The sequence below is a fragment of the Passer montanus genome, unplaced genomic scaffold (genome assembly GCF_014805655.1).
Source record: "Passer montanus isolate IOZ18808 unplaced genomic scaffold, ASM1480565v1 scaffold27, whole genome shotgun sequence".
Taxonomy (NCBI): Eukaryota; Metazoa; Chordata; class Aves; order Passeriformes; family Passeridae; genus Passer; species Passer montanus.
Genome location: NW_024367372.1, coordinates 1,125,489 through 1,149,825, shown reverse-complemented (window position 1 = coordinate 1,149,825; position 24,337 = coordinate 1,125,489). Strand labels below are relative to the sequence as shown.

Below are 24,337 nucleotides of genomic sequence, written 5' to 3'. Positions count from 1 at the left end.
TTATGGGGCAGCTCTCTGGAAAGTCAAAATGTGGTTTTTGGCAGAGGGTTGCAGAAGGGAAACTTTTTTGTTATCTCCAGCATAAAAATGATGGATAAGCAGTGATCTCCTGAGCTGTGTGTGAAATGTGTAATGGCTGTTCCAAGTCCTGCTCTCAGTAAACCTATAAAATTGTGGATAGTGGAGTGGTTTGAAACATACCAAATACTGCTCTTAAAGCTCTCAGAAACGTGTGTAAATTCATGCTTTTGTCTAAAATTAAGCAATAATGTTGAACACATTTATCATCTTTATTATCAGCAGCCTCTGATAGTGCTGTGTGCTAAATACCCTTAATTGTCATGAGATTGGGATTCAGATATCTCCCAGGAGAAGAATCACCCCAGCAAAGATTTTCCTTCCTCCTTGCTAAAGCCTAGCTTAAACAAGTGATTTAAGAAATCAAGTAGTTTAAGACACCAAATTAAAGCTGTGCTTTAAATCAGTTAATACTGGAAAACACAATTAATTTTTATGTCAAGAACTTCTACCCAGGCATGCTGTGGGGATAAAAAAAAAAGGTCCTTGAAGTGCTTTTTGCCGTATGTAATTTCATAAACCTGTTCTCCACATAAATGTGGGCTGCTTTATCCGTGGAAGCACTGGATATTCTATAACCCTAATTAAAACTGTGCCTTATTAACACTGTGGGCCTGCCAAGTGCATTGTGTCATTATTTAAGACTGTTATTCAGTGTTTGTTTCATTCAATATAAAGCCCCAAGTCCCACCTGCCACTGGGAAAATTGTATTTTTCATAGAAATAGTGACATATCCCATAATTTTGCTCCTGCAACACTAAATTTGTGGTCTACGTCTTTATTTTTAAAATAAAAATATTTTTAAAGTATAATTTTAAATATTATAATCTTTCTGTCTCTGTGGGTATGTGTTCAGATAATCTGGGTCTTATTACTAAAGATATATCTGAGAAAAAAGTGTTATTATGGGATGGAGTTGTGCTTCTGTCTGAGCCAGCCTGTTTTGGAGAGGGGCAAAGCAGGTCATATCAGTGGTAAAATCATGTTGTGTGAAGTGCAGAGCTTCTGATGAGCTGTTCTCTTATCTGACATTACATACGAATAGAAAGCAAGTTGCCTGTAAAGCTTGCTTTAAATTTTAATAAACTGTAGGAAAGATAAGTGGTAATTTCCTGATGTGGATGCATCTAGTAGAGCCTGCTAAACCCAAATTCCAGGATCATAAATTTTAAAATGAATCTTTGTGGCTTGAATTTTTAAGCTAGCATGATAGATTTAAATTTTAGGGAAATAAATTTCCCTTCCTCTCCTCTGTCTGTATCAATCTTACTGAAAAACGACAGAAGATTCAAATTTGAGAACACAATGAAAATAACAGGAAGGGAGAGCAATAGAGGCCACTAATCCTCTAATTACTTTCTCTGAACACTGGGAATTGGGCTGCAGAATATCCTTCAGTACAATCTAGAGTAAGCTAAATTTATTCCATTGCAAAGCGGTAAAGGGAAGGATTTTGCTACCAGCTCAGAATAGTAATGGGCTGTGGTGGTCTTTATCTGATGGGAGAGAAGCAGATGTGGCTGCTCTGTGAAGGCCTGTCTGCAGATTTGAATTTTCCTGCCTCTTAATTGCCCTGTGCTCACCCTTTCACACCCTGGGGTTTGAAATGGAACTAAACAATCCCGTGATTTTATAAACCATGGGGCAGAGTCCTCTGCTCTGGGCATGGGGGCTGAGGATGTGGCACATTTACAACAGAACTCACTGTGGCACATTTCCCCAGAATCCCTGGGTTGGAAGAGGCTTTAAAGATCGAGTCCAACCCATAACACCTCAACTCAACCTGGTCACCCAGTGCCACATCCAGGCTTTGTTAAACACACCCAGGGATGGTGACTCCACCACCTCCTTGGGCAGACAATTCCAGAGCTTTATCATCCTTTCTGTAAAAAACTTTTTCCTAATATCCAGCCTATATCAGGAAGTGACTGTGTTGGACTCTCCTGTAAAGTTCCCTTTGGCTGCACGCTGCTATCAAAGCTGTTTAGTGGCAGATGTGACCTGTATTTTGGCTCAAGTGCTCTCAGCCAGTTCTTTTGTGCTTGCTTTGCTCACTAGTGTGCTATTGGTATTTTCCCCAGTCCTTATTCCAGTTTCCTTATTCAGTAAACACAAAGATGCTGAAGTTAAATGTGTGGCTTTCAGCTGAACCTCCCTCTGCTGGTGCTGCTTGTGTTTTGTGAACCTGGCTGGTGTCTTGGACACTAAAAGTTCTGGGGTAACACTCAGGGACAAAACATTCTGGGATAAATGAATCCTAAACTTGTTGCAGACACTTTGTTGTAGTTCTGGTGGGTGACTGAGAATGGGATTTGCTTTCTCAGTGTTTCTCAGTTTGCAGGGTGGACAGGCAGTACTGGTCTCATCCTCCAGAGCCCTGACACCTCCTGGCTGCAGAGATTGCCTTTTTTTCTTCTCCCTTGTGTAATTTAGAAGGTTTGGGTATCGGGGCCAGCCTTGTTTTCAGTTTTGCACAAATTCAGAGACAGCACCAGAGAGGTTTACAGTCACTTATGTTTTGGAATGAGCTTGGCAGCTGCACATGTGGAGAGGAAAGCTCCTTGCTTCCCACTTGTTAGCAATTTGATTTTTCAACTCCTGTGCAGCACATAAATCAGGGTTTAATTCTGACTGCTGTTTAATGTATTATCTTGTTGACTTAAATCACTTAAGTAGCTCAGTTAAACACAGTTCAGTGTGTGTATGTGTGTTTTTAAGTACACTAAGGTGTGTAAGGAATGTGAGGAAGCTCTGAACTGTGCCCAGGAAGATGCTTGGTAATGTGTATAAATGAGAACTGGAAAGGTTACAAATACTGTGTTCACTGTGCACTTGTAGGGCTAAAGAAACCAAAAGGGATTTTTTTTTCCACATGCAAGATGTGGGCTGTTAACTTGTCAGTGAACTTAGAGCTCAGATCATCCCTTTCATCTCTGTAGGAGACAGATCCTACAGATTTACCTGGCTTGTGCCTTCTGCCCCCAGAAATCTCTTGCAGTAAAGACACTGTTTGAAAAGTGGGCTTAACATACTTTTGCCCAGAGCTACTGTCAAGTTTGCCCAACTTGGTTCAAGCACTAGTTGAACTATTTTATAGGATATTTTTTATTATTGAAAGTCTCCACAGAGGAAATTGCCAAAAAGTCCCAGTTTGCAATGATTTATTGCAGTTCCTGCAGCAATCCCAGGCCAGTAAAAAAGAACCTGATTGCTTTTGGGTTTGTTCTGTCAGAGTGTTTTCTATCAGGACAATATTCCATAGTGTGATTTCTAGAAAGCAGCTTCTGTCCCTTGATGGGCTCTATAAAATCTAACTGCTTTCTAGAAGCACTGAATGGCTTTTTGGCAAGAAGAATTTGCCTTTTTTTTTTTTTTTTTTCTCTTGAGAGAGTTTTGTGCAGCTGCTTAACAGGTTTGTTAAGGTAACTGTCTGGAGAGTCTTTGGCTGTCTTAATGTAAAACTGACTTGTGTCAGATGCAATTTATGGATTCTGGGAGCTGTGGAATGATCTACAGCTTCTCCTGGTGTTGTGTGCTCTCCTTGGCAGGCAGGCACAGCTTGGTGCTCAGGGGTGCTTTGATTCACAGAAGCATTCACTGCTGATGAGCAGAGTGTACAAATCTTTCAGGCTGTGGATTGATAGAAGCCCTTGAGGGGACTTTACCACTGTATTTTTTTTTGTCTGGCTTTTAGTTAAGGATTCTAATTTGTGGCTATTTTGTGTGCTTGGCATACCCAAATACATGAGTGTAGCCAGGCATCTGCTGCTTTTGTTCTGATGTATATAAATGAATTGTAGACTGTTGGCACCAGAATGTTCAGTTGCAAACACTGTTGCATCCTTCTCTAATTACTGATATTTTTGTGGGTGTGTCAAGAGTTTTGGGGATGTGATCCAGCTGCAGTGACAAAATCATGTTTATGCCTTCATGTTTAAATCTATAGTCTTGCAGTCTTCCTGGAGAAATCCTACTCTTAGGAAATTAATGTCAGGAGTTTTGGGGTCAGAAGTTTTGCTTTCCAAAAAGTCACACATGAGGGAAGGTCTCAGTGGTGTCCAAAAATTATCTTAATGATTTGAGTGTAATCTGTGTTGAGAGTAATATGGAAATCTAACCTGTAATAGAGTGAGGGATCCCCATGTAGTCTGTAGTGATCAGTTAAGACAACGAAAAGAGGATCCATGCTAGAGTAAATAAGAAGTAGTGGGACTTTTTTTTTTTAAGTCTGGATTAGTTATTGTTGACTAAAAATACAAAAAAAAAATTTCAAAACTTCCAAAAATCTGCATGTGACAGTTTGATAAACACCACTTAAGGCCTCCTTTCAAACGTGAAACTCTGCATAGGACAGGGATAAACAGAGATGTCTCCTGAGGCTCAAAGCAGCTAAAATGTGTCCTCAACACTGGATTCCCAGGAGGCAGCTCTAGAGCAGCTGTGATAGAAAGTGTCACAGCAGTGTGCAGGCACAAATGTGTCCAGAGGAGAGTTCTGGATTTTGGGAAGGAAGATTTGGGTCTGACACTGCTGCACCTTTGTGTGATTCCTCTGAGCTGTCTCTGGCTGTGGTCTGTTTGGGGGAGGAAATTCAGCAAACTGACTAAAAGAGGAAAGACACAGATAATTCCAAAGACAGATGAAAGATCACTTGTAATACTGAACATGGGCAGAAGAAAATGGAAAGACAGAAGAAAGATCTTAAGAGCTGGAAAAGTGAAAAGGTGAGACTGGGAGGAGAATGATTCATAGGTTGGTTCTGTAAAGTGTTGGTTCACAACCACCAAAAGTTGGTGATTTACAGAGCAACTCCTGAACTACTGTGTCATAAAGTTGGTGTGTGTTGGTATAAACTGGTGTCTACTTTGAGCTGGTTTTGCTTACTTAGGGGAACAACTGCGCTTGCAGAGCTGGTCAGGAGTCCTGGGAATGAGGAGGGACTCTGGTCTGGTCAGTGGCTGCAAAATGATGGTTTGGACCCCTAACTACAATCTGTGCAGTTTCACCAACACACCCCCTGTGCATTTTGAAGATGTTTGAATACTCCCTGTTGTTTGAAGAGAGGTCTACTCTATGTTCTTCTGAAAAGCGGAGTATAGCCAAGTGTCTTATTAGCCCTGACTTAGCTTTACAGTTATCTAGGATAACTTTTCCCTTTCTGCCTCCTTCCTTGCTGCAGGACCCAGCCAGAGAATTAGGGAATGGCATGTTTTGGTGCTGCCTCTCTAGAGAGGGTGCTGTGTGTGCTATTGGCTGGTTGTCTTAAACAGCACAGATTCAGCAAATGGAGAAAAGGGTTTAACATCTGCCTGTTGAGTTGATAAATCGTGCTCGAGTGGCAGCACACAACCCCACATGTGCACTTGGAGCAGATGGCTTTGATGTGTGCTCGAGACAAATGTGCTGTCCCTTCTGTCCCCTCCAGCCTCAGCGGGAAAGGGTGCACAGAACAAACCTGGGAGTGCTTCAAATGCCAGAAAAATGTGAAGTGTAAATAAACCACACTCTGCTGACTTTGTTTCTGTGTAGTCACTGAGCTTTGAGTTTTGGGGATGATCTGCTTTCAATAGTGGGAAGTGGGGTGGGTGACCTGATATTTTCATGCTCCAGCTCGTTCATTGTGACAGGGATTGCAGACAGTGCCACACATAGGTCGTTTCAAAGTGACAAAATTTAATTTCTTTGTGGTGGCACATTTCCTTCCCTACATGCAGTTGCTGGCTCTTGGTTGTTTTTTTTTGGTTTTTTTTTGGCCATTTCCTAACACTCATTTAGTTGTCAAGAGAATATTGACAGCTGAAATATTAGAGACAGACAAGGTGTTAACATTGATATTTCAAAAATGACTGCATAGATATTGTTGCAGTTGCAATGTTTATAAGGAAAGGAAAGGGAAAATCCTGGAAGAGCTGTGGAGCTGTGCAGGAAGCACATGCAGAGTTAAAAGAGCTGGGCCAGTGGTTCTGGTTGATTCAGATATTTCAGCCTCTCCTACAGGCTTATGAACCCTTAACTTTTCCATAATAATGTGTCTTTCTTTGCAGAAGGCTCTAGGAAAATTACAGTATATATGTATAATAGCTGTATCAATAGGCAGAGGTCAGTGTAAATTTATTGAAATGCTGTCTTAGAGAAGCAGTAATTCTGGGCAATTACTGTTAGGTTTGAGACAGAGTAAAATTGCAAACAGTCTTTAGCTAATGTTCTATTGGCATTTGTCTTAATTTGCTGGGAAACTTCCCAAGTGGTGGACATACTTTTCTGATGTGGGTAAAATATCAGTGGCTCATGCTCAGGAGCTTTTGTTGTGTTTTCTTATGATAGCTCAGAGTCTTCTGGCTCTGGCAGCCAGTCTGTCCAAAAATCCAGTGGAAATGGGATGTGTTCTTCACTTTTGAAGGCTTCCTTCCTTGCTGGCTAAAGCTTCCTTTTAAGTTGCAAGATCTTTTGTCTGACATCCCTGAGTGTTTCTAGTGTTCTCTTTTTATAAAAGCAATGGAAGGCTGGCAGCCAAGTCTGAAAGCATTTAACTCATGAAGGCTCTGCTGTCATTAATTTTAAACACGTCACTGTGGTGTCGGTCAGCTCGACTACCAACAAAGAAAACTAAAGTGTTCCCATAAATCATTTTATTGTCCTAATCCAACCTAATTAACTAAACTAAAAATCCTATTCTGATGAAGCAGCCCTTCCTGTGAGACATCTGCCTCTTTCTTAATGGGTTTTAGCTTTTATTTCTGCTATAGTGCACAAGAGTTGGTGACCATAATAACATTAAGTCCCTCTTGCCCTCTTTGGGGAGCTCACCTGCCACAAGGGAATGAATTTTAAATTTCCAAATGCAGAGGGTTTTTTTTTCATTCCTTGGAAACATGGTTTGCAAGCCAGGAGGAAGCAATAAAATCTCTATTTCTAGAAATGGATTAGACTTGTTCCCTGCAAGCTTTGCAAGTAAAGGCTCTGAGAATTTTGGGATCCGCTTCTGTAGTTCATTGACACCCTCCTGACACGGAAGGTTTGACTTAACAGTGTTAAGTTGATGTGAGCTCCTGACCTGCTCTTGAACTCTGGGGCTGGAGGTGACTCAGGGGAATGAGCAGCACTGTCAGTGTCCAGGGCTTTGCTGTGGCACACCAGGACATGGTCCCAGGGAGGGAACATCTGGCTGAGCACAGATATAAATTCAGTGTAGGAGAAAAAGGTGGAAATTCTGACTAAAGAGCCATTTCTGCTCTTGGGGATAATCTGTTGAAGATCTGTTAAGTTCTAGTTTTGTTCCCTCCATTTTTCTGTATCTTGGCTAAAAAGCAGAGCACTAAAAAACACTGGTTTTAAATATAACCTTTATATATTTTTATCCCCTTTATCTACGAGGTGCCTTTATGTGGGGTGAGGCAATTTGATTTTCTCCCTTCTGGAAATGATGATAAAACTGATAGCATCCCCTTTCCAGGGGAGTCAGTGGAGAGCAAAGAATTCAGATGGACTGAGATATTCCAGGAGCTGGCAGAGTTGCAGTGTTGCTGCTGGGAAAGCAGACTCTGTTTGATCTCTATTTGATCTTGGCTCCTCTGAGACCTGACAGATTTGTAAGTCATAGCCTTTAGCTGCTGCTTTGATTGTGAGGGCAAAGTGCTGGAATGAGGTTTTGTTCTCAAAACAGAGAGAAAGGAGCAAGAATGAAAAAGTGTGTGTAAGGAGGCAGGGGAAAAACCAAGGCCAAGTGTAATTCCAGCCAGCAGGAAGGATATAACTGGAAACTTAAGCTATTAGCAAAGCTGAAAAATGAAAAATAAAATAAAAAAAAAGAGAACATTTGCTTGGGCCATGTTGCAAGGCCAAGTGTAATTCCAGCCAGCAGGAAGGATATAACTGGAAACTTGAGCTATTAGCAAAGCTGAAAAATGAAAAAGAATAATAAAAAAAAAGGGAACATTCGCTTGGGCCATGTTATTGTGAGGTGATGGGCCTTCTCCTTTCAGGCTCTGTTAAAATTGGGCCGTTTTGATCCAAAATCACCAGAACACAAATCTTGAGGTGGGGGGGAGCTGTGGGGTTTGCCTGGAGCTATAGGGGGGAATCTTCCAGCTCACCAGTGAGGCTTGGAGCCTCCATGTGGGAAGCCCCATGGAGATGGATGGATTGCTGTGCAAACATGAGCCCTGTCTTGGAAAAGGGATGGGCAAATCTGTCCCTTCATGGCATGTAGAATATGGCACTCAGGGTTCCCCTACTGCTTTTGTTTGGCATTTGGACTTCTAAAAATCCCTCAGCCCCACTGTGGACATAGTCACTAGCACTGGAATTATTCTGGAAAAATCTCTTGCTGCTGTTTGTTTCCCCTATTCCTCCACAGGGTTTTTGTCAGTTCATCTTCACTTGCTCTCTGTTTCCTCCAAAGGGAATTATTTGAACTCGGCACCTTGAGACAGTTAAATGTAGAAAACCAAGTGTTGTGTAGCAGCTGAATTCACCCAGCCTGTGCTTCCTCACCAACATTCCTACTGGACGAGGAGTGGGATTTTCTGTGGCCAGCCTGGATTGGCTTGGTAGGCTCAGGCTATGGATGTTAGTGAGGTTTTTCCAACATTTGTACCTGTTAGAAACTAATTCAGAGTGTTTTGGTTGTTGGGTTGTTTGGTTTTTTGTTTGGTTGCCTTTTTTTCCCTGTTTAATGGATAATGTTTTGGTTGTTGGGTTGTTTTTTTGTTTGTTTGTTTGTTTTTTCCCTGTTCAATGGATAACTTTCATTACACTTTTAAGAACCTAAAAAATAGGAACAAACTGCTCGAGTAAAGAAGCCCAAAATGCTGGAAGTGCCTGAAGGAAGATTTCCCTTCCTTGACTACTCAGGTGAAACCACAATCCTGGGATTTATGGTTGGATTTGATGATCTTAAAAGTGTTTTAAAACTAAAACGATTCTACAATTCCACTCACTCAAAAGCTTAGTGGATTCTGAGAAAAAGCTTTGAAAATACCTAGTATGGTGGATCTTGGCAGCCTCGGAGTGGAGGTGAAGAAACAGAAGCAGAGTTTGGTGCCAGGTTCTTGTTTTTTCTTGCCCTGTTTCCTGCCTGGAAGGTGGACATGGTGTTGTCCAGCCTGAAACTCTGAATTTATCTGCTAGAACTTGTGAAGCTGCTGTAATTCTTGTGGGAGTTGGGGCTTTTCTCATGACTTGTTGCTACACCAGGACAATTACGTGACAGCATCAAGGAGTTTTGAGGAGGGAATCCTGCTGACAGGAAAAACAGTCTGAAAATTGGAATGCAAAAAGCAGTAAAAAGGGGCAACTCACTTTTTGGTTGCAAAAAACTCCACAGATTTGTGCAATCAGTCTCCAGACTCTTTTGGGACTTGAAGTGTGGTTCTATATTTCCTCAAGCAGTCAAAATCCTTCATGATTTTGCCTGTGTCTGCATTCCACTTGCAGTAATGTTTTATTAGGAGTCTTAATTTCCACTGTTTTGTGTAGTTCCTAAAATACTGTTACTTGTCACTTCTTTATTTCTTGACTTGGAAGTGGCCAATTGCTTTGAGACCAGCACTTAAAATACCTGTAAAGTGTCTGAATTGGAGTAACTTGGTGCTGAGCAGGCTGTGAAAGCACACAAGTTGAAACATTTCTCATAACATTCTTGGCTTTTTCCAAAAATGATTACACAATTCCAGGAAATTAAATGTAGCGTTTCTTCACTGAAAATAACTGGGTATAAATAATGGAAAACAAAGGGGAGGGGGAGTAGATGGGAAAGAAAAGTTGAGAGGGGAAAGGAGCACACAGAGAAAAGAAGATTATGTCCTACCCTGGAATTTCAGAGGACACACTGACCCTGGTCAGTATTATTAATATATCTAAGCCCTGAGCTCTGTAGGCGTAGGGCACGACCTGACTCAGTAATTCAGGAAGTCTTTGTGTTTCCCTCTGTGTTTTATCCATCAGACCTTAAAACTTTCAGCTTGGGTTCTCAGCAAAGCTTCCAGGTGATGCAGAAGCTTGTCTGACACGAGGATGAGCGTGGGGCCACGTCCCTGCCTGGGTGCTGGTGGCCAGTGCTGCACAGAGTGGCCGGAGCTGCAGTCAGGACTGTCACATTCACACTCTGTCCTCTGCTGTATTCCAGCTGCAGCAGAGATTTGTGGAAATGAGTGAAATCTTGTGTAGGAAAGCTACTGCTTTCTGATCTTTGAAATGGTGATAGCTGTTAATATGAGTGTGAACTGATTATTGATATATTAAGCTTAAAACTTAAGGTGTAAGGGTCTCCTGTTTATTTCTTTATTTCACTTCATTCTTTATTTCTTTATATCCTAGGAACACCTTTATTTATTTTCTATCCTAGGAGCACCTGAGACCTGCCAGGGATTTGAGATCCCTTTTTTAGGTGTCAAACAGGCACAGAGGAGAAACTTCTGAGAGCACAGCTCAGTGTCCTGGCAGGTCACAGAGTGTTAGTGACTTAATCCAAACTGTATTTTGGTGCTGTTTGTGCTTGCAACTGTGTGCCACTGTAGTGGTTATTACAAAACACTATAAATAATCTGGGAAATTCAGAATCTGGCTATTACTGATTATCAAGTGTGTTTACATCGCTTCTCAGTTGTTACAATGCCTAGACTTTGTCTTCAAGTTTTGTTGAAAGCTTTATTACAGAAAAGAAGTAGTGGGAAAGGTTGTATTGCCTAATTATAGAATGGTTTGGTGGGAAGGGACCTCAAAGATGATCCAGTTCCACCCCTCTGCCATTGGAAAGGACATTTTCCACTAGAGCAGGTGCTAGAACTTCCAGCATATTGTAAAAGCATTGTGTGGTTTTAAATGCATGAGGTTTGCAAGAAACAATTCTTCCATTACGTGTTTTCAATAATTCTGTGTCAAATACTCTTGCTAACCCTTAGTAGGCTTTTAGTATGCACATAGATGTTTTTAATACCTCCAGCATTCAGAAGGATTTTTAATGATTTGTTCAATAATTGATGGAGCTTTGGCATAATTTAGGCTTTTGTGAGGGATGGCAGGCAGATGAGTAGAATATATTTAGTTGTTTAGTTTAACCATCCCTATCTGTGAATTCTTTAGGTGAAAAGCAGAACAAAGGAAAGGAGCAAGTGAGAGAACCTCTTGGAGAAAATTATCCCCTTAAAACTGATTATCCCTGAAAATTGGAGGAAGCCTTAATTAACTTATTAATTCATTGCTTAAGTGTCTGCAAAGTGTTTTCTGAGCAGTAACAGTCATTACCTTCCATAACTGTGTGTGGTTATATGGACCTTTATATTTACATCTATTTCCCTGTTAGCCAATAGATTTTGTCAGCTTTTTTTCCCTCAGTCTTTGTGAGATAAAGCAGAAAACAGGAGCTGTCCTCTTGTCTTCCTTTAAATACTGAAATCCTTCTTAATCTTTGATGCTAAATCCATATCTGTAGACACCAGTCTACATTGACAGGTAGTAAGAAGTACCCTTTAATGAGGAAAACCACACTGAAAGTGTTTGGATTTTGTCACCAGTTATATAAAATTGCTGGGCTCTTTCTGATATAACCAGAAATTTTCTTAACCTGAAGTCCTGGCTCTTAACTGGAAATCAGTTCTATTGTTCACTTACTTCAAAAACAAGCCAAAGCTCCCAAAACTCCTAGTCTTTGCTAGGGTACAAGTTGTTGCAAGGGTTAGGAATTTAATGTAATTTCAGAGAAAAAAGGTATTTGGAAAAAAGACGGTATTTTTTACATAGAAAATGCCATATAAAATGGCATTTACATTAAAAATTTACATTTTTTAATGTAAAAAATGTGTATAAAAATGTAAAAAAAGTATCGGGTACTTCTGAACTAGAAACAAACAAGTGCAGCTTGGGTTTTCCATTAAAAACAAACAAAAGAAATCCTATTGTATGTGCTTACCCAACCTTGTAATAACACGTTACGATACACTGCTTTTCCTGATCACAGCAAAGGTGTTTATGTAGAAAAATGATTTGATTACAATATTTTTGTGTGTAATAGACATCTTGGTTTTTTTTTATCCACCAGGCAATCAGCTCAAAAGGCCACCACAGCATCTCTTACACATTATCCAGAAGCCAGACAGTTGTAGTGGAATATATTCATGACCGAGATACAGACATGTTTCAGGTAAGGCTCTAAAATACTTGGATTGTTTTTTAAAAGCAACATAAGAAACCCCAGTTCTGCCTTATCCTCTGGGTATTCTCTGTGACCTGTGGGATTTCCACAGTCTGACCCAGCTGCATTCATATGGGAGCACTTTGAAATTTGGCATTATTCTGCTCTTTGCAAACCCACAGCAGCATCTGTTAATCTTCTTACTGACTTCCTCCTTTAATTGTACTCTGCCTTTTCTCCAAAGACAAACAGTACTGGAGAGAAATGTGTGCTCTGTTTGGATTCAAGAGTGAGCACAGAATTACACCCACCACCCTCCAGTTAATCATGTAGCTGGAGTAAAAACGAAGTGGAAGGAGTAGGACATGGGATGGGGAAGGAGGAAAGTAAAAGGAGCTGGGCAGTAGGGGAGACAAACCAGTGATAAATGATACTTATAATTTCAACTCATTATGATGAGTTCCTGAGGGCTGTGCACATCCCTCAGGTGGTGTGGGCTGAGTTTCTCTAAGCTCCCATCTATTGTCCCCTGTCTGCATTTCTGTTTTTCTGCATCATTTAACAGTCTGGTAACCTAATTGATTTTCTGTGCCATGGTTATTTTTATGTATAATAAGAGAGCAGAAATCCTTAGACTTCAAACTTGGGGAACCCAAACATGCCAAAGAAACAACCTTTCTCATTTTAGACTGGTCAGGTCTGTGTTACCTAGAGCATCTCACCAGGAATTGTTATCCCTCCTCATTCAGCCTTTCATATTTAGAAGGGTCAGCAGCTGAGTGCTGTTGACAGAGAGGAAATAACTCTTTGCAGGTGTTGTTGCTTCTCTTGACTTCTGTGTTTTGCTCTATATTAAATTTCCCAGTGTGACTGAAACTATTAGGTCCAAATAGGAATTGATTAAAACCCAGTCTTATTCATTTGCTGCAGAATGAAGGATTGAACAGCCAGGGCGAACTGAAATAGGTTTTTCTGTGTTGACTAGTGAAAGAAAAATGTAACCTATCCATTGGGGTTACTGTTCAGCTCTTGAGTAGCTACAGTAAAATTTTTTCCTGTATATAAATTTTGAAAAGCCATTTTTGAAAGCTGGATTTTTCCTCTTTTTGGGTAGAGTAAGAAATGAATAAAGAGTTGCAGAACAGCTTCTTTTTCTGGGAATACTGTGTAGACATCTATTGCATAATGTCCTAGTGGTGGGTACAGCTTTTTTGGGGGAATAAGACACCATTTCAGTCTTGGGGTGTGTGGGAGGTCCTGCTGTGGCTTGATCTCAGTGTGACCTCGAGTGCAGTGTCCTGGTTCAGGTTTCTGCTCTCTGGCTCTTTCCTGAGGATTGCATTCCATGCATTGCCTGCAGGGGCTGATGCAGGAGTGGTCTGAGGACTGTGGCAGTAATTCCCCCTGAAGTAGCACCAGAGCAGCTGAAGAGGTTTCCATTATTTATATGAGCCAATAGATTTTAACTGTTCTCATGAATCTGTTGGAGAAAAGTTCCTTGAGGATGTTTAGTGCAGCCCTGTGGTACGTGATGACAAAATTCATGTCTGTTGATCCACAGAGTAGAGTTTCATTGTTGGCCAGGCATCACTTGGACAGACAATCCTTGGAGTTGGATGTTTTCTTTTAAAATGTGTGTTCTTGGCTTGTGTGGGATGTGGAAGTTGAAAAGGGAAGGATAATTCCTGGACCACAGGATTATCCTGAGCCTTCAGGCCCCACTTTGACTGCTGTTAACATGTATTTTCCTGGGCAAATCACTCGGCTTTCTGTGCTTGATTCCCACTGTGCTTCTTGAGCTGGTGTTCTGCTGTGTTGTTTGTAGTTTTGGTTTTGGGGTTTTTAAGTGGAACTATATTATGAAATCTGTGGGCAAATGCTGCTTTGTCTGTGTGACATCCAGGTCAGATTTCTTCATTTAATTACAGAAAAGAATGCACAAGTGTGTTCCTCTGGTATCTCCCAGGCTCTATATGCTGCAGCATCCATGTGCCGCTGTAAATGAAGATTTTCCTCAGAGTTTAACCATTCTGTTGATGATGCATTAGGTGAAGTTGAACCTGTTCCTTCATGTTTTGATGGGGTGAGAATGGATTGATTATATCTGCTCATGCCACTACGAAACCCAAAATGTTCAGCTCCTACCCTAAATAACCACAAGTTTATACAAGAAGTAGGTATACTCAATACAAAGCATTGATTTTTTTTCTGAAAAACGACCCTTCAGAAGACGTAGAATCCAATTCTCACTCTCACCAGAGTGAAATTCTGTTGAAGCTGAACCTGCAGCTGTTAAATTCTGTGCTGGCAGAGTCTGCCTTGTCAGGAACAGCAAAGTCAGGCACTGCCTGCCTCTCACACAGCTTTCACAATCACCTGCAGAGGACACAACTCCTGCTGCACCTGGCACATTTGTGGGCTCTTGTTGGAAGTAACTTAGGGGAATCAGATGATACAGTTAACAAAAAGGGTCCCAAAATACAGCCTGAAGTTGCTGGAAAGAAGAAAGTCTTCTGTGCTGTGGTAGAAAATGGGAGAAAAATGAGTAATGAAGTGTGTGAAGAGCAGCTCTGAATAATGGACTGGGTCTGTAGTGACTGTGGTCTGGCTGCAACTGCAGATGAGGTAGAAGTTCTGCAGGGTGGATGTTGATAACATGAAGTTTTTCATTTATTCCTTAGGCACTTGGTTTTCAGGTGATCTCAAACCCAAATTCATTATTTAATACAGAGCTTGAGAAAATTGCCAGATTTTGAAGGCCGCTTTTTCAAATAAATTGAATGCTGAAAAGTAGCACAATACATGAGACTGATCTTCTAGAAGGCTTTCTGAACTGGAAAAAAATGGAAGAAAACCCAAATATTTAAAGTATTTGATTTTGCATAGACATACTTGTGACACAAATAAGTCCTGACATGTTTATATAAAATACTGCATATCATTCTAGAGATTTAAAAAAGCACATAGATTCATTGTTTATAGATCATAATGGTTGTATCTAAAGAAATTGGAATTTCATGGTGAATGATTAGTGTGATGTAAGGCTGGGAGCGCACACTTGTGTGCTTTGTCATCCTTTAAGGAAAAATGAGGCAGATTTTTCTCTAATTGCATCTAAAAGTTTTGAGAGAATTATCTATTTCAGAGACTGCATGAGGCAGAAACTTGTTATGAACAAATTAATTTCATATTTGTTATTGATTATCCTTTAAGAGACTCCACATACAGATGGAGACTAGTCAAAAGTTATTCATGAGGTTCCTGCTGCTGCTCAGTGCTGACTCTTAGCAGGAATTGCTTTGGATGGAAAATTGAAGCCTGGTAGAAATAATACTGTAAAAGGAAGAAGAATATTGCTTTGTAAGATGTAGCTTCAAGTTGTCAGGTTACATAAATCAGGAATATCCCATATTAAATAGTTTCTAAACTCTCTCTCCTGGGTGTTCTAGAAGACACTTTCTGTGAGAAATTGAAATGTGGACTTTTGATTAGGCCTTGTTGAGTATTTCGTGTGCAGGGAGCTGATCCCATTTTCTGCTTGTGCTGAGCCCTGTGATGTGGAGGCAGTAACTGGATGTGTCATTGGAGACAGGAATTCTGACATGTGTTAGACTGCAGCCCTGCAAGCAGAGCTTGAAGCAGACAGAAGCACAGCAGAGATCCCTGCACTGTTCCTGTCAATCCAGTTGTGGCAAGGCTTAGGTGTGGATAATATTCATTTCCTTGACTCTTGAACAGTGTTTCTTTAAAGCAGGTTTAGTTTGCAGAGATGTTTGTTAATGAAGGAACCATACATGGCTCCCCATGGCTGGCTTAAAGAGCAAGATCTGAGCACAGTGGAACTTCTTGGGGGACAGCAAGATCATGTTTAGTGAGGGGGTTATTTAATATCAATGTAGATACCTGATAACTGAAGGTAGCTTCATGTGAAGAGTATTCCTAATTCTGTTTGATCACAAGTTGTCTGTAAAATTAATATTCTGTTCACTTCTTGTTCCTCAGCTCCACATTCCCAGTTAAGCTCAAAGTTGGTGTAACACTAATTTGCCTGTAGAAATATTGATAAAGCCTCACTGTCTGTCTGGCAGTCAGATCCTTCCATCCATGTAGTCATGAAGTTTTCTGTCCCAGATGTTTGCAGATTTAGAATTAAAATTTTTAGCTGACAAGACAGAAAAATCTTCCTGTCTACTACTGAGTCTACTGAGTCTTCCTGTCTACACACTACTGGGTGTGTTTCATTTCTGCTTAACTCAAGAAAGTTTTTAAATTCTGTTAGTCATGCATGTGCATGATTAGGAATAAATTTCAACATAGGGTGGGTTTTGCCTGACAGCTCTTCTTTCTGGGACTACAAATCCTGAAAACATGAAGGTGGGTAGATGTTTGTTATGACATACCAAAATAACCAAGTTCTGGGTCTAAAAAAAGTCCTTTATTTTCACAGCAAATGTATTTGAAATTGGAAAATGTGAATAAAACTTGTCAGTCCAAGCTAGTGCTTTCTTAATTGACAGAATGTAGTGGCAAGTATTTTGCTGTGGTTGGATGAGGAAAGGCAAGGTGATAATACTTTTTTTGGTGACAATACTCTTACCAAACAGATCAGCTGATCTGTTTCAAGCAAACATGAACATCACTTGTGGTAAGTGAAAACTTGTCATTTCATGTCTGTGATGTATTTCTGCCTAGGACATATGTGGAAATACAGGTTAGTCTCTAGTTGGATCTTGTCATCCAAAAATTCAGTAGACAGAAGTTTGCTGATGCAAAACTGTGTCCTCAATGCTTTGTATTTCTGTTGTGGGTATTTCTATTTATACCATTATGTTAAATTTTTTTTGCAGGTTGGGAGATCTACAGAAAGTCCCATAGACTTTGTAGTAACAGACACTATTTCAGGAAATCAAAACAGTGATGAAACCCAGATTACCCAGAGCACCATCTCCCGATTCGCCTGCAGGATTGTTTGTGACAGGAACCCACCATACACAGCAAGGATCTTTGCAGCTGGCTTTGACTCATCTAAAAATATATTTCTTGGTGTAAGTACTGCTAATAATGATGTTACAAGCAAGCTCTGGTTTATATTCTGTTACTTTCAAGCCCCCAAATTTCCTTGTACTGGTTGATACCTTGTACTGTCATTAGACTTTTATTACTCCAAGGCACCAGCTGCAGTGTTAAGTAGAAACTGCATTTTATGTGCCTGAGTTATCACCAGCAGAAACTCGTGGTCATAATGGTCTTTAACAATGAAGCTGCACTTTAGTAAATGTTAGAGGATTTTCTTTAGGATGGTTTGATGTATTTCTGATAGTCACTGTGACTGTCACACGCAGGAAAAAGCAGCCAAGTGGAAAAACCCTGATGGCCACATGGATGGATTGACAACCAACGGGGTGCTGGTGATGCACCCCAAGGGAGGCTTCACGGAGGAGTCCAAGCCCGGGGTGTGGCGGGAGATCTCCGTCTGTGGGGACGTCTACACGCTCCGGGAGACCAGGTCTGCTCAGCACAGGGGCAAACTGGTAAGTGGAAGTTGTTGGGTTTTGGGTTTTTTTTTAATTTTTGTTTTTTTTGAGATTGGGAGTGAAGGTACTTGAGGCGATAGTTCACGTTCGGAATTGGGTGTTATTTTTCATCAGTGTTACAGTCTACAATTCTGTAGTTTTTTGTTAACAAGGCACAAAAATGGTTAACTATCTCTTATTACAAGGTCTTTTAAGGCTAAACTATCTAATTAATCTAAATTATTTTCACTTTTAACCCAATACCTAATCTCTCAAAGTCCGCAATGCAGACTTTTCTATCCAGCTATAAAATACCACTCAAACCCATGGAGAAGAAAAGGTAAAGAAGAACAACCTGCTTCTGCCCTAAAACTTCTATTGTACTTTGTATTTATTACTGTATTCTAAAACTCCAGACTCTTAAATTTTCCATGATATTACACACTTCTAACCAACTACACACCCATAATCTCAGTGCTATCAATAAATTTTGGAAGCCTGTTCCACGGCTTCAGGTCAAATGTAGTGCTCTCCTGGGAGTCCAGAGTCTGTCTGTACAGAAAGTCTAAAATTTTCAACATCCAGAACTCCAACAGGAAGTGACTGAAATTAGTCGAGGGGTACTGTGGATGTGACAGTGTGGTCAGAGAGACAGAAAGCTAGATCAGCTTTCCCATGAATCAGTCTGGGAAGTTGCAGGGAGGTGGAAACAAAGGATGATAATCAAATGGAAACAATCCACAGGTGCTGTTTTGTAACAAGCTGTTTTTCCCATAGGGTTGTTTACAAATGGATGTCTTCTTAATTAGCCAATGGTGAAGGTGTTTTGATTAAAGGACCAATCATGTCCACTTGTAGAGAACTAGAGTATAAAAAGGAATGGGTTCCTAATAAAGTTGTTATTAGCCTTCTGAAAATGCATGGAGTGTGTGTCACCCTTTATCCATGTCACTTCTGGCTCAACAGTGACAGGGCATTTGTTTCCTTGGCTTTGAATGGAGGCAGGTACAGGGTGGCTGGCCCTGAGCAGTGGCACTGTGAGAGTGTAAATCTGGGTGTTACAGCAGATTTTGCACTGCTGTTCTGTTCCTGAGTGTGTGGGAGAACACTCAGAACTTTCTGCTAATTCCACTTTTCCAACTGAAACAGCACAGAGTGTAAAAGCAAAATAAACTCTGCTCTGGAATCTCCATCTCTGGAGTGTTCTCCTGGGACATGGGGAGCTGTCTTTTGCAGTACTGCCAAAAGAGTCCACTTTTGTGCAAAAGCAGTTTGGGTAAGGCAGCTTCTGTTTGATTTATCTTACCACTGGGAAGATAAGAGGAGCCTGGAAGTATATTCCTGTTTTCTCCTGTGAGGCAGGATGAGCTTTGCTTTTCCCAGAAGTAAGAGATTTCAGCTGCCAGGGGCCTGTGACACGTAAAACCAGGAGAGAAATTCAGTGAACTGACTTTGCAACTCTCCATTGGCTTTGCAGAAAACTGACTGCAGGAAGAGTTAGGGGAATGGAGTTGGGCTGCTCTGCTTTCAGCAGACACCCTTCAGCACATATATTGCTTTGTCACACTGATGGTGGCAGGCAGATGTTGCCTGGGGACCTGGACAGATGATGTGGCAATTGCAGCCTTTGTGGTTAGCAAAACACCTTTTTAGTGCTGCTAAAGAGAGGCACGGCAAAACAAATGAGTCCCCCTCCCTGCATCCAAAATGAGTTGAATTCTCATTTAAATAAAATTGCATGGCACACTGGTATTGATGTGATCAGTATTCGTTGATTGGGTTCATAAAACCAAATGCAGGCTGTATAATGAACTGAACACGTTGCATATGAGGGAGCTTTTTGTTTTGCTGTTTGTGAAGAATTACCTGAAAAGAACATCAGATCAAGGCTTCTCTCATCTCTACTTGAACCATTACATTTTTTTCTGCTGGAATTACTTGGCACTGGTGGCCTCTTATCTGTAGTCTATTGTACCGCTGAGGTGTTTTGTGCAAGGATGATCCACAGTTAATCTGTGAATTTAAACTGGATTAAAATGTAAATGCTAAATTGGTTGTCATTTATAGTATTCTTAGGCAGATGTGATGATTTCATGTGACCTACTTAATGTATTTGTTTGTATCTGGCTGTTTGTTCTGCATTAGTGGTATTTTGTGCATGCTTTCTGTGCATGAAGTCAGGCAGTAGGTCTATTTTCTCTTTAACTTTATAAAGAGCCTTTTTAATATATATTCATCATTAATGAACTGATAGCAAAAGCATGGATTGCTTATATGTTTGTGACATTAAAATAAAGAATATTTCAGTGAAGTACAGCGTGTGTTTGGCATAATCCCTTGAAAATGTTTTAAGTACCTGCTTTTAATCAGAGAGAAGCCTTTAGGCAGTGCACACTGGGGCTGTGTTTGCTTGGAATACTTCATTAAATAAGAAGGCTAATGAGTGGGGTGGGTAATTGTTCATAAGCTGAGCCTGTGTGGCTTCAAATTTGTCACCTGAGAAATTGAACTGGTATTCTGTCTGCTGCAGTCTAAGCCATGCAGGTACCTGTGCTGCTGCTGAGGCACACTCTGGGAGCTCAGTGCTTGACCCTTGCCACCACCCCAGAACAAATGGCATCTGAGAGGCAGAACAGCTGGCCTGACCTGGGTAGCAGTTTTTAGACCAAAAACTACTTTTTTATATTACTGTGTGAGCAGCTTCTGTCAGCGTTGTATGGGCAAAGAATTCCAGGAGAGAATCTGCTAATGCAGCCCTCAGGGAATGGCACGTCTTTTCTTCAGTCTATCAGGACTTACTGAAATATGACAAAGGCACAGAGAATCAATATTGGAGGAAAAAATGCGTGCTCAGGGGCCCAAAGACTGTATAATAATTTATATAGCAACTGCAAATGCAAATCCCTTGTACAAGCACAGAATAAGAGAGCAGTGCTCATCATAATCCTAGATATAGGTTAGGAGGTGAGGTGGATTCAGGACAACAGTAAGACAAAATTAAGCAGGTTAATGCTGAGAAATGTGATGTGGTGCGTGGTTGTGTTTGAGGGTGCCAGGATGTGGGAAGAGAGGGGAATCTTTACAACATGTTTCAGAAGGCTTATATATTATATTATGGTACATATTATATTAAAATGCTATACTAAAAACTATACTAAAAGAATAGAGAGAAAAGGATCCATTGGAAGGCTAGAAAGGACAAGAGAAGAAAGATTACAAAAGCTCATGACTCTTAGAGAGTCTGAGCCAGCTGCATCTTTGATTGCTTATTAAGTAGAAAAAACTTACAGGAACCAATCACAGATGCACCTGTTGGTAAACAATGTCCGGACCACAGATAGTTATTGTTTATGTTTCTTTTCTGAGGCTTCTCAGCTAGAATAGGAGAAAAATCAAAGGATTTTTGATAAAACATCATGGCTACAGTGGTGTCTGTAAAAACTCCTCCCTTTGTGTGGTTCCACCAGGTAGAAAACGAGACCAACATCCTGCAGGACGGCTCCCTGATCGACCTGTGCGGGGCCACGCTGCTGTGGAGGACGGCGGACGGGCTGCTGCGCTCGCCGACGCAGAAACACATCGAGGCGCTGCGGCAGGAGATCAACGCCGCGCGGCCCCAGTGCCCCGTGGGCTTCAACACCCTGGCCTTCCCCAGCATGACCCGCAAGGACGTGGTGAAGAAGAAGGACGTGGAGGAGAAGCAGCCTTGGGCCTACCTCAGCTGCGGCCACGTGCACGGCTACCACAACTGGGGCCACCGCAGCGACACGGAAGCCAACGAGCGCGAGTGCCCCATGTGCAGAACCGTGGGCCCCTACGTGCCTCTGTGGCTGGGCTGCGAGGCCGGCTTCTACGTGGACGCCGGGCCCCCCACGCACGCTTTCACCCCCTGTGGGCACGTGTGCTCCGAGAAGACTGCCAAGTACTGGTCGCAGATCCCGCTGCCCCACGGGACTCACGCCTTCCACGCCGCCTGCCCCTTCTGCGCCACGCAGCTCTCGGGCGGCAACAACTGCGTCAAGCTCATCTTTCAGGGCCCCATCGACTGAGGAACCGCACGGCAATGACCACGATAATAAAAGTTGTCTTGAACGGTTTACTGTGAAGGTTTTTTGCCACTAACTCTAGATTTTACCCCTTTTTTTTATAATGTTGTTAATAACGGGGTGGGAGGGCGGGGATGGGGGAAGCGATGAGGAGATGGAGGGACTGTGGTGGATTTGGGATACATTGATACCTGGAACTTGACAGATATCAGTGGTGTTGCATGCTCGAAAGCAGCATATTCATGGAGTCTCCTTGGTCCAATTGTAGTATATTTGTAATCTTTTTATTAGTACCCTGGATCAGAAAAAGGTGTCTTAAATGATTTTTTTAAGCTAAGATTTTTTAATGGAAAGGTTTTTTCTTCTAAACTTTGACAAGCCTTTAAAACCTATTTTTCAAATCTAGAAGGAACATACAGAATGTAACTGTCTTTAATTTGCAATATAATTTAACTTGAATAGTTTCTCAAGGAGCAAATACAGAATGTGTGGACAACCACAGGTGAATGTTCACTAGAGATAATTGGATATGTAAGAGAAAAAATTAGCTGCCTAAAGTGTAGAGGATAAGAGCTATTAAAATATCTGTTATGGTATAACACAGCTGGCCAAAAAGGCATCAAAGATTACTTGAAACTGAGGAAATCCTGTTTGCATTGATTTCCTTTCAGTGTAGTAGATATCCACTGGCTATTAGGTATGGGAGATGGCTGATTATTTTCTGGGGTTTTTCTCCATTTAACCTGCATCCATTTCCATTTAACCATGGGGAAACCACTTTGCTCTTTCCCATACTTAGCTCTGGGTTTAAGCTGATGTTCTGTGTGTGTGTAGTCTGGCCTTTTTATTTCTGCTTTGCTTGCCCTCAGTGCTCCTTACCCAGGACCTTTGGGTGAGTGGAGGCCACAGATTCCCAAAATGGTTTGGGTTGTCAGGGACCTTAAAGCTCTTCAGTTTCCCTCCCTGCCATGCCAGGGACACCTTCCCCTGTCCCAGGTTGCTCCATCCTTGCCTTGGGCACTTCCAGGGATCCAGAGGCAGCCACAGCTTCCCTGGGCACCCTGGTGGAGTCCAGGCTTTGCTGCAGTGATGAAGGGGTGGTGCCACAGCACACATGAGGTTTAGGTACAGCTGGTACAGAATTTGTCTCCATAAACCTGAATTCAGGAAAGCACTTAGTCTGTCCTTAAATCTACGCCCACGGCTGGGACTGTTTAGATTCTCAAGAGCTTCAGTGCATTGAGGTTGTTTGCTGTTATGTTTTGAAATTAAAAAAAAAAAGGCAATTTAAAATAAGTTATTTTTTAAGCTCACTTTAAAGCATTTTCACTAGAAGGGAGAGCATCATTTCCAGTTCAGCTCAGCATTTTTGTTCACTTTTCAACTTGCTGCCATCTGTCACCTTTTCTTTTGCAGATTGAGTTGTGTTTGTATCTCTTTTTCCCCCCAAATGTTTGCAAATCAAACAACATTCAAATGTAATCAAATATATGCACCAGGGTGGTACATCTGAAGTGGATCACTTGAAATTCGTGACTTTTTAAGAGAGCTGATAAATGTTTACTATGGAAATAATTAAATCAGAATTTCATATGAGATGTACCCTGCCCACTGTTAGGCTCATTTCATGCAGAATGATAACTCTTTGATTTGTGTTTTTGGTTTTTTGTTTTTTTTTCTTTATGCTTTCTGTACTCTTGGTATCTGAGGTATCAATCTATCCAGGTTTAAAAAAAATTTGGGAGAAATCTATAACATCTCTAGATGAAATTGATCATTCAAGCTCAGTTCTGTTTAATCAACTATAGCTTTTTGCTATATTTGTGCCCTTTGTATAAATAAATAATTTATATGATTTTAATATATTCTGTATATATATACTTGAATTGGCCTGTTCATATTTTGGTTGTAAAATTGTTTTATAGTTAACCTTATAAACATTTTACATGTCCCTTGCCAATGGTGATGGGATGGATTTTGTCTGCTGCTGTTTTTAGTATAATTTTGCTGTATACATGTTCAGCATTTTAATAATTTGAAAGTAGCTTTTCTTTTCGTGCTTTTGCTGTTAAAAAAGTACAACTGCAGCATTTTTTTTTCTAAAACCCCCAAACTGTACAGTTTTTGTCCCACTCAGTGATTTGAAACAGGATAAACCTTGTTAACCTACAACTATATGCTTCTTCCTAGTGCCTTTTCAAAGAGATCCTCTTGTGATTCCATTTTCCAAGTCCTCACTCCCAGCCTTGTGGCTCATCTCCACGGAGAGCAGCAGCCCAGCCAGGCGGGGGAGAAATCCGGACACAGAGGTGCCTCTTGCTCAGCCCTGAGCCCCTGCAGGTTCCTCAGGTGCCGCAGTCATTCCTGGTTAGCAGATACCTCATCTGGGAGAGGCAGCCTGGCTGCCCCCTCCCTGCTGGACCCAGAGATGCTCCTGCTGAGAGCTGGGCTCAGGCCTGCAGCTCCCGCTGGCTGTGTGTGTGTGTGTGCAGCATTCCCAGCTCTGCTGGCAGCCCCAGGCTGGGCTCAGCAGGGTCTGCACGTGGGCTTGTCTCCTCTGAGCCCCCAC

The 24,337-nt window shown here is 41.3% G+C and overlaps 1 protein-coding gene across 2 annotated transcripts in view; it reads left to right on the top strand.

Annotated features, from left to right (window-relative positions):
* PELI2 (pellino E3 ubiquitin protein ligase family member 2) overlaps positions 1 to 23,366 on the top strand; it is a 68,021-nt gene extending 44,655 nt beyond the window's left edge. For both annotated transcript variants that reach the window (XM_039712840.1, XM_039712839.1), the window contains 4 exons: positions 12,117 to 12,218; positions 17,057 to 17,254; positions 17,552 to 17,740; positions 21,190 to 23,366. In XM_039712840.1, coding sequence (XP_039568774.1) covers positions 12,117 to 12,218; positions 17,057 to 17,254; positions 17,552 to 17,740; positions 21,190 to 21,771 — 1,071 coding nt within the window. In that variant the 3' untranslated portion in view covers positions 21,772 to 23,366. The remainder of the gene's footprint in view (positions 1 to 12,116; positions 12,219 to 17,056; positions 17,255 to 17,551; positions 17,741 to 21,189) is intronic.
* Positions 23,367 to 24,337: the final 971 nt, after the last annotated feature.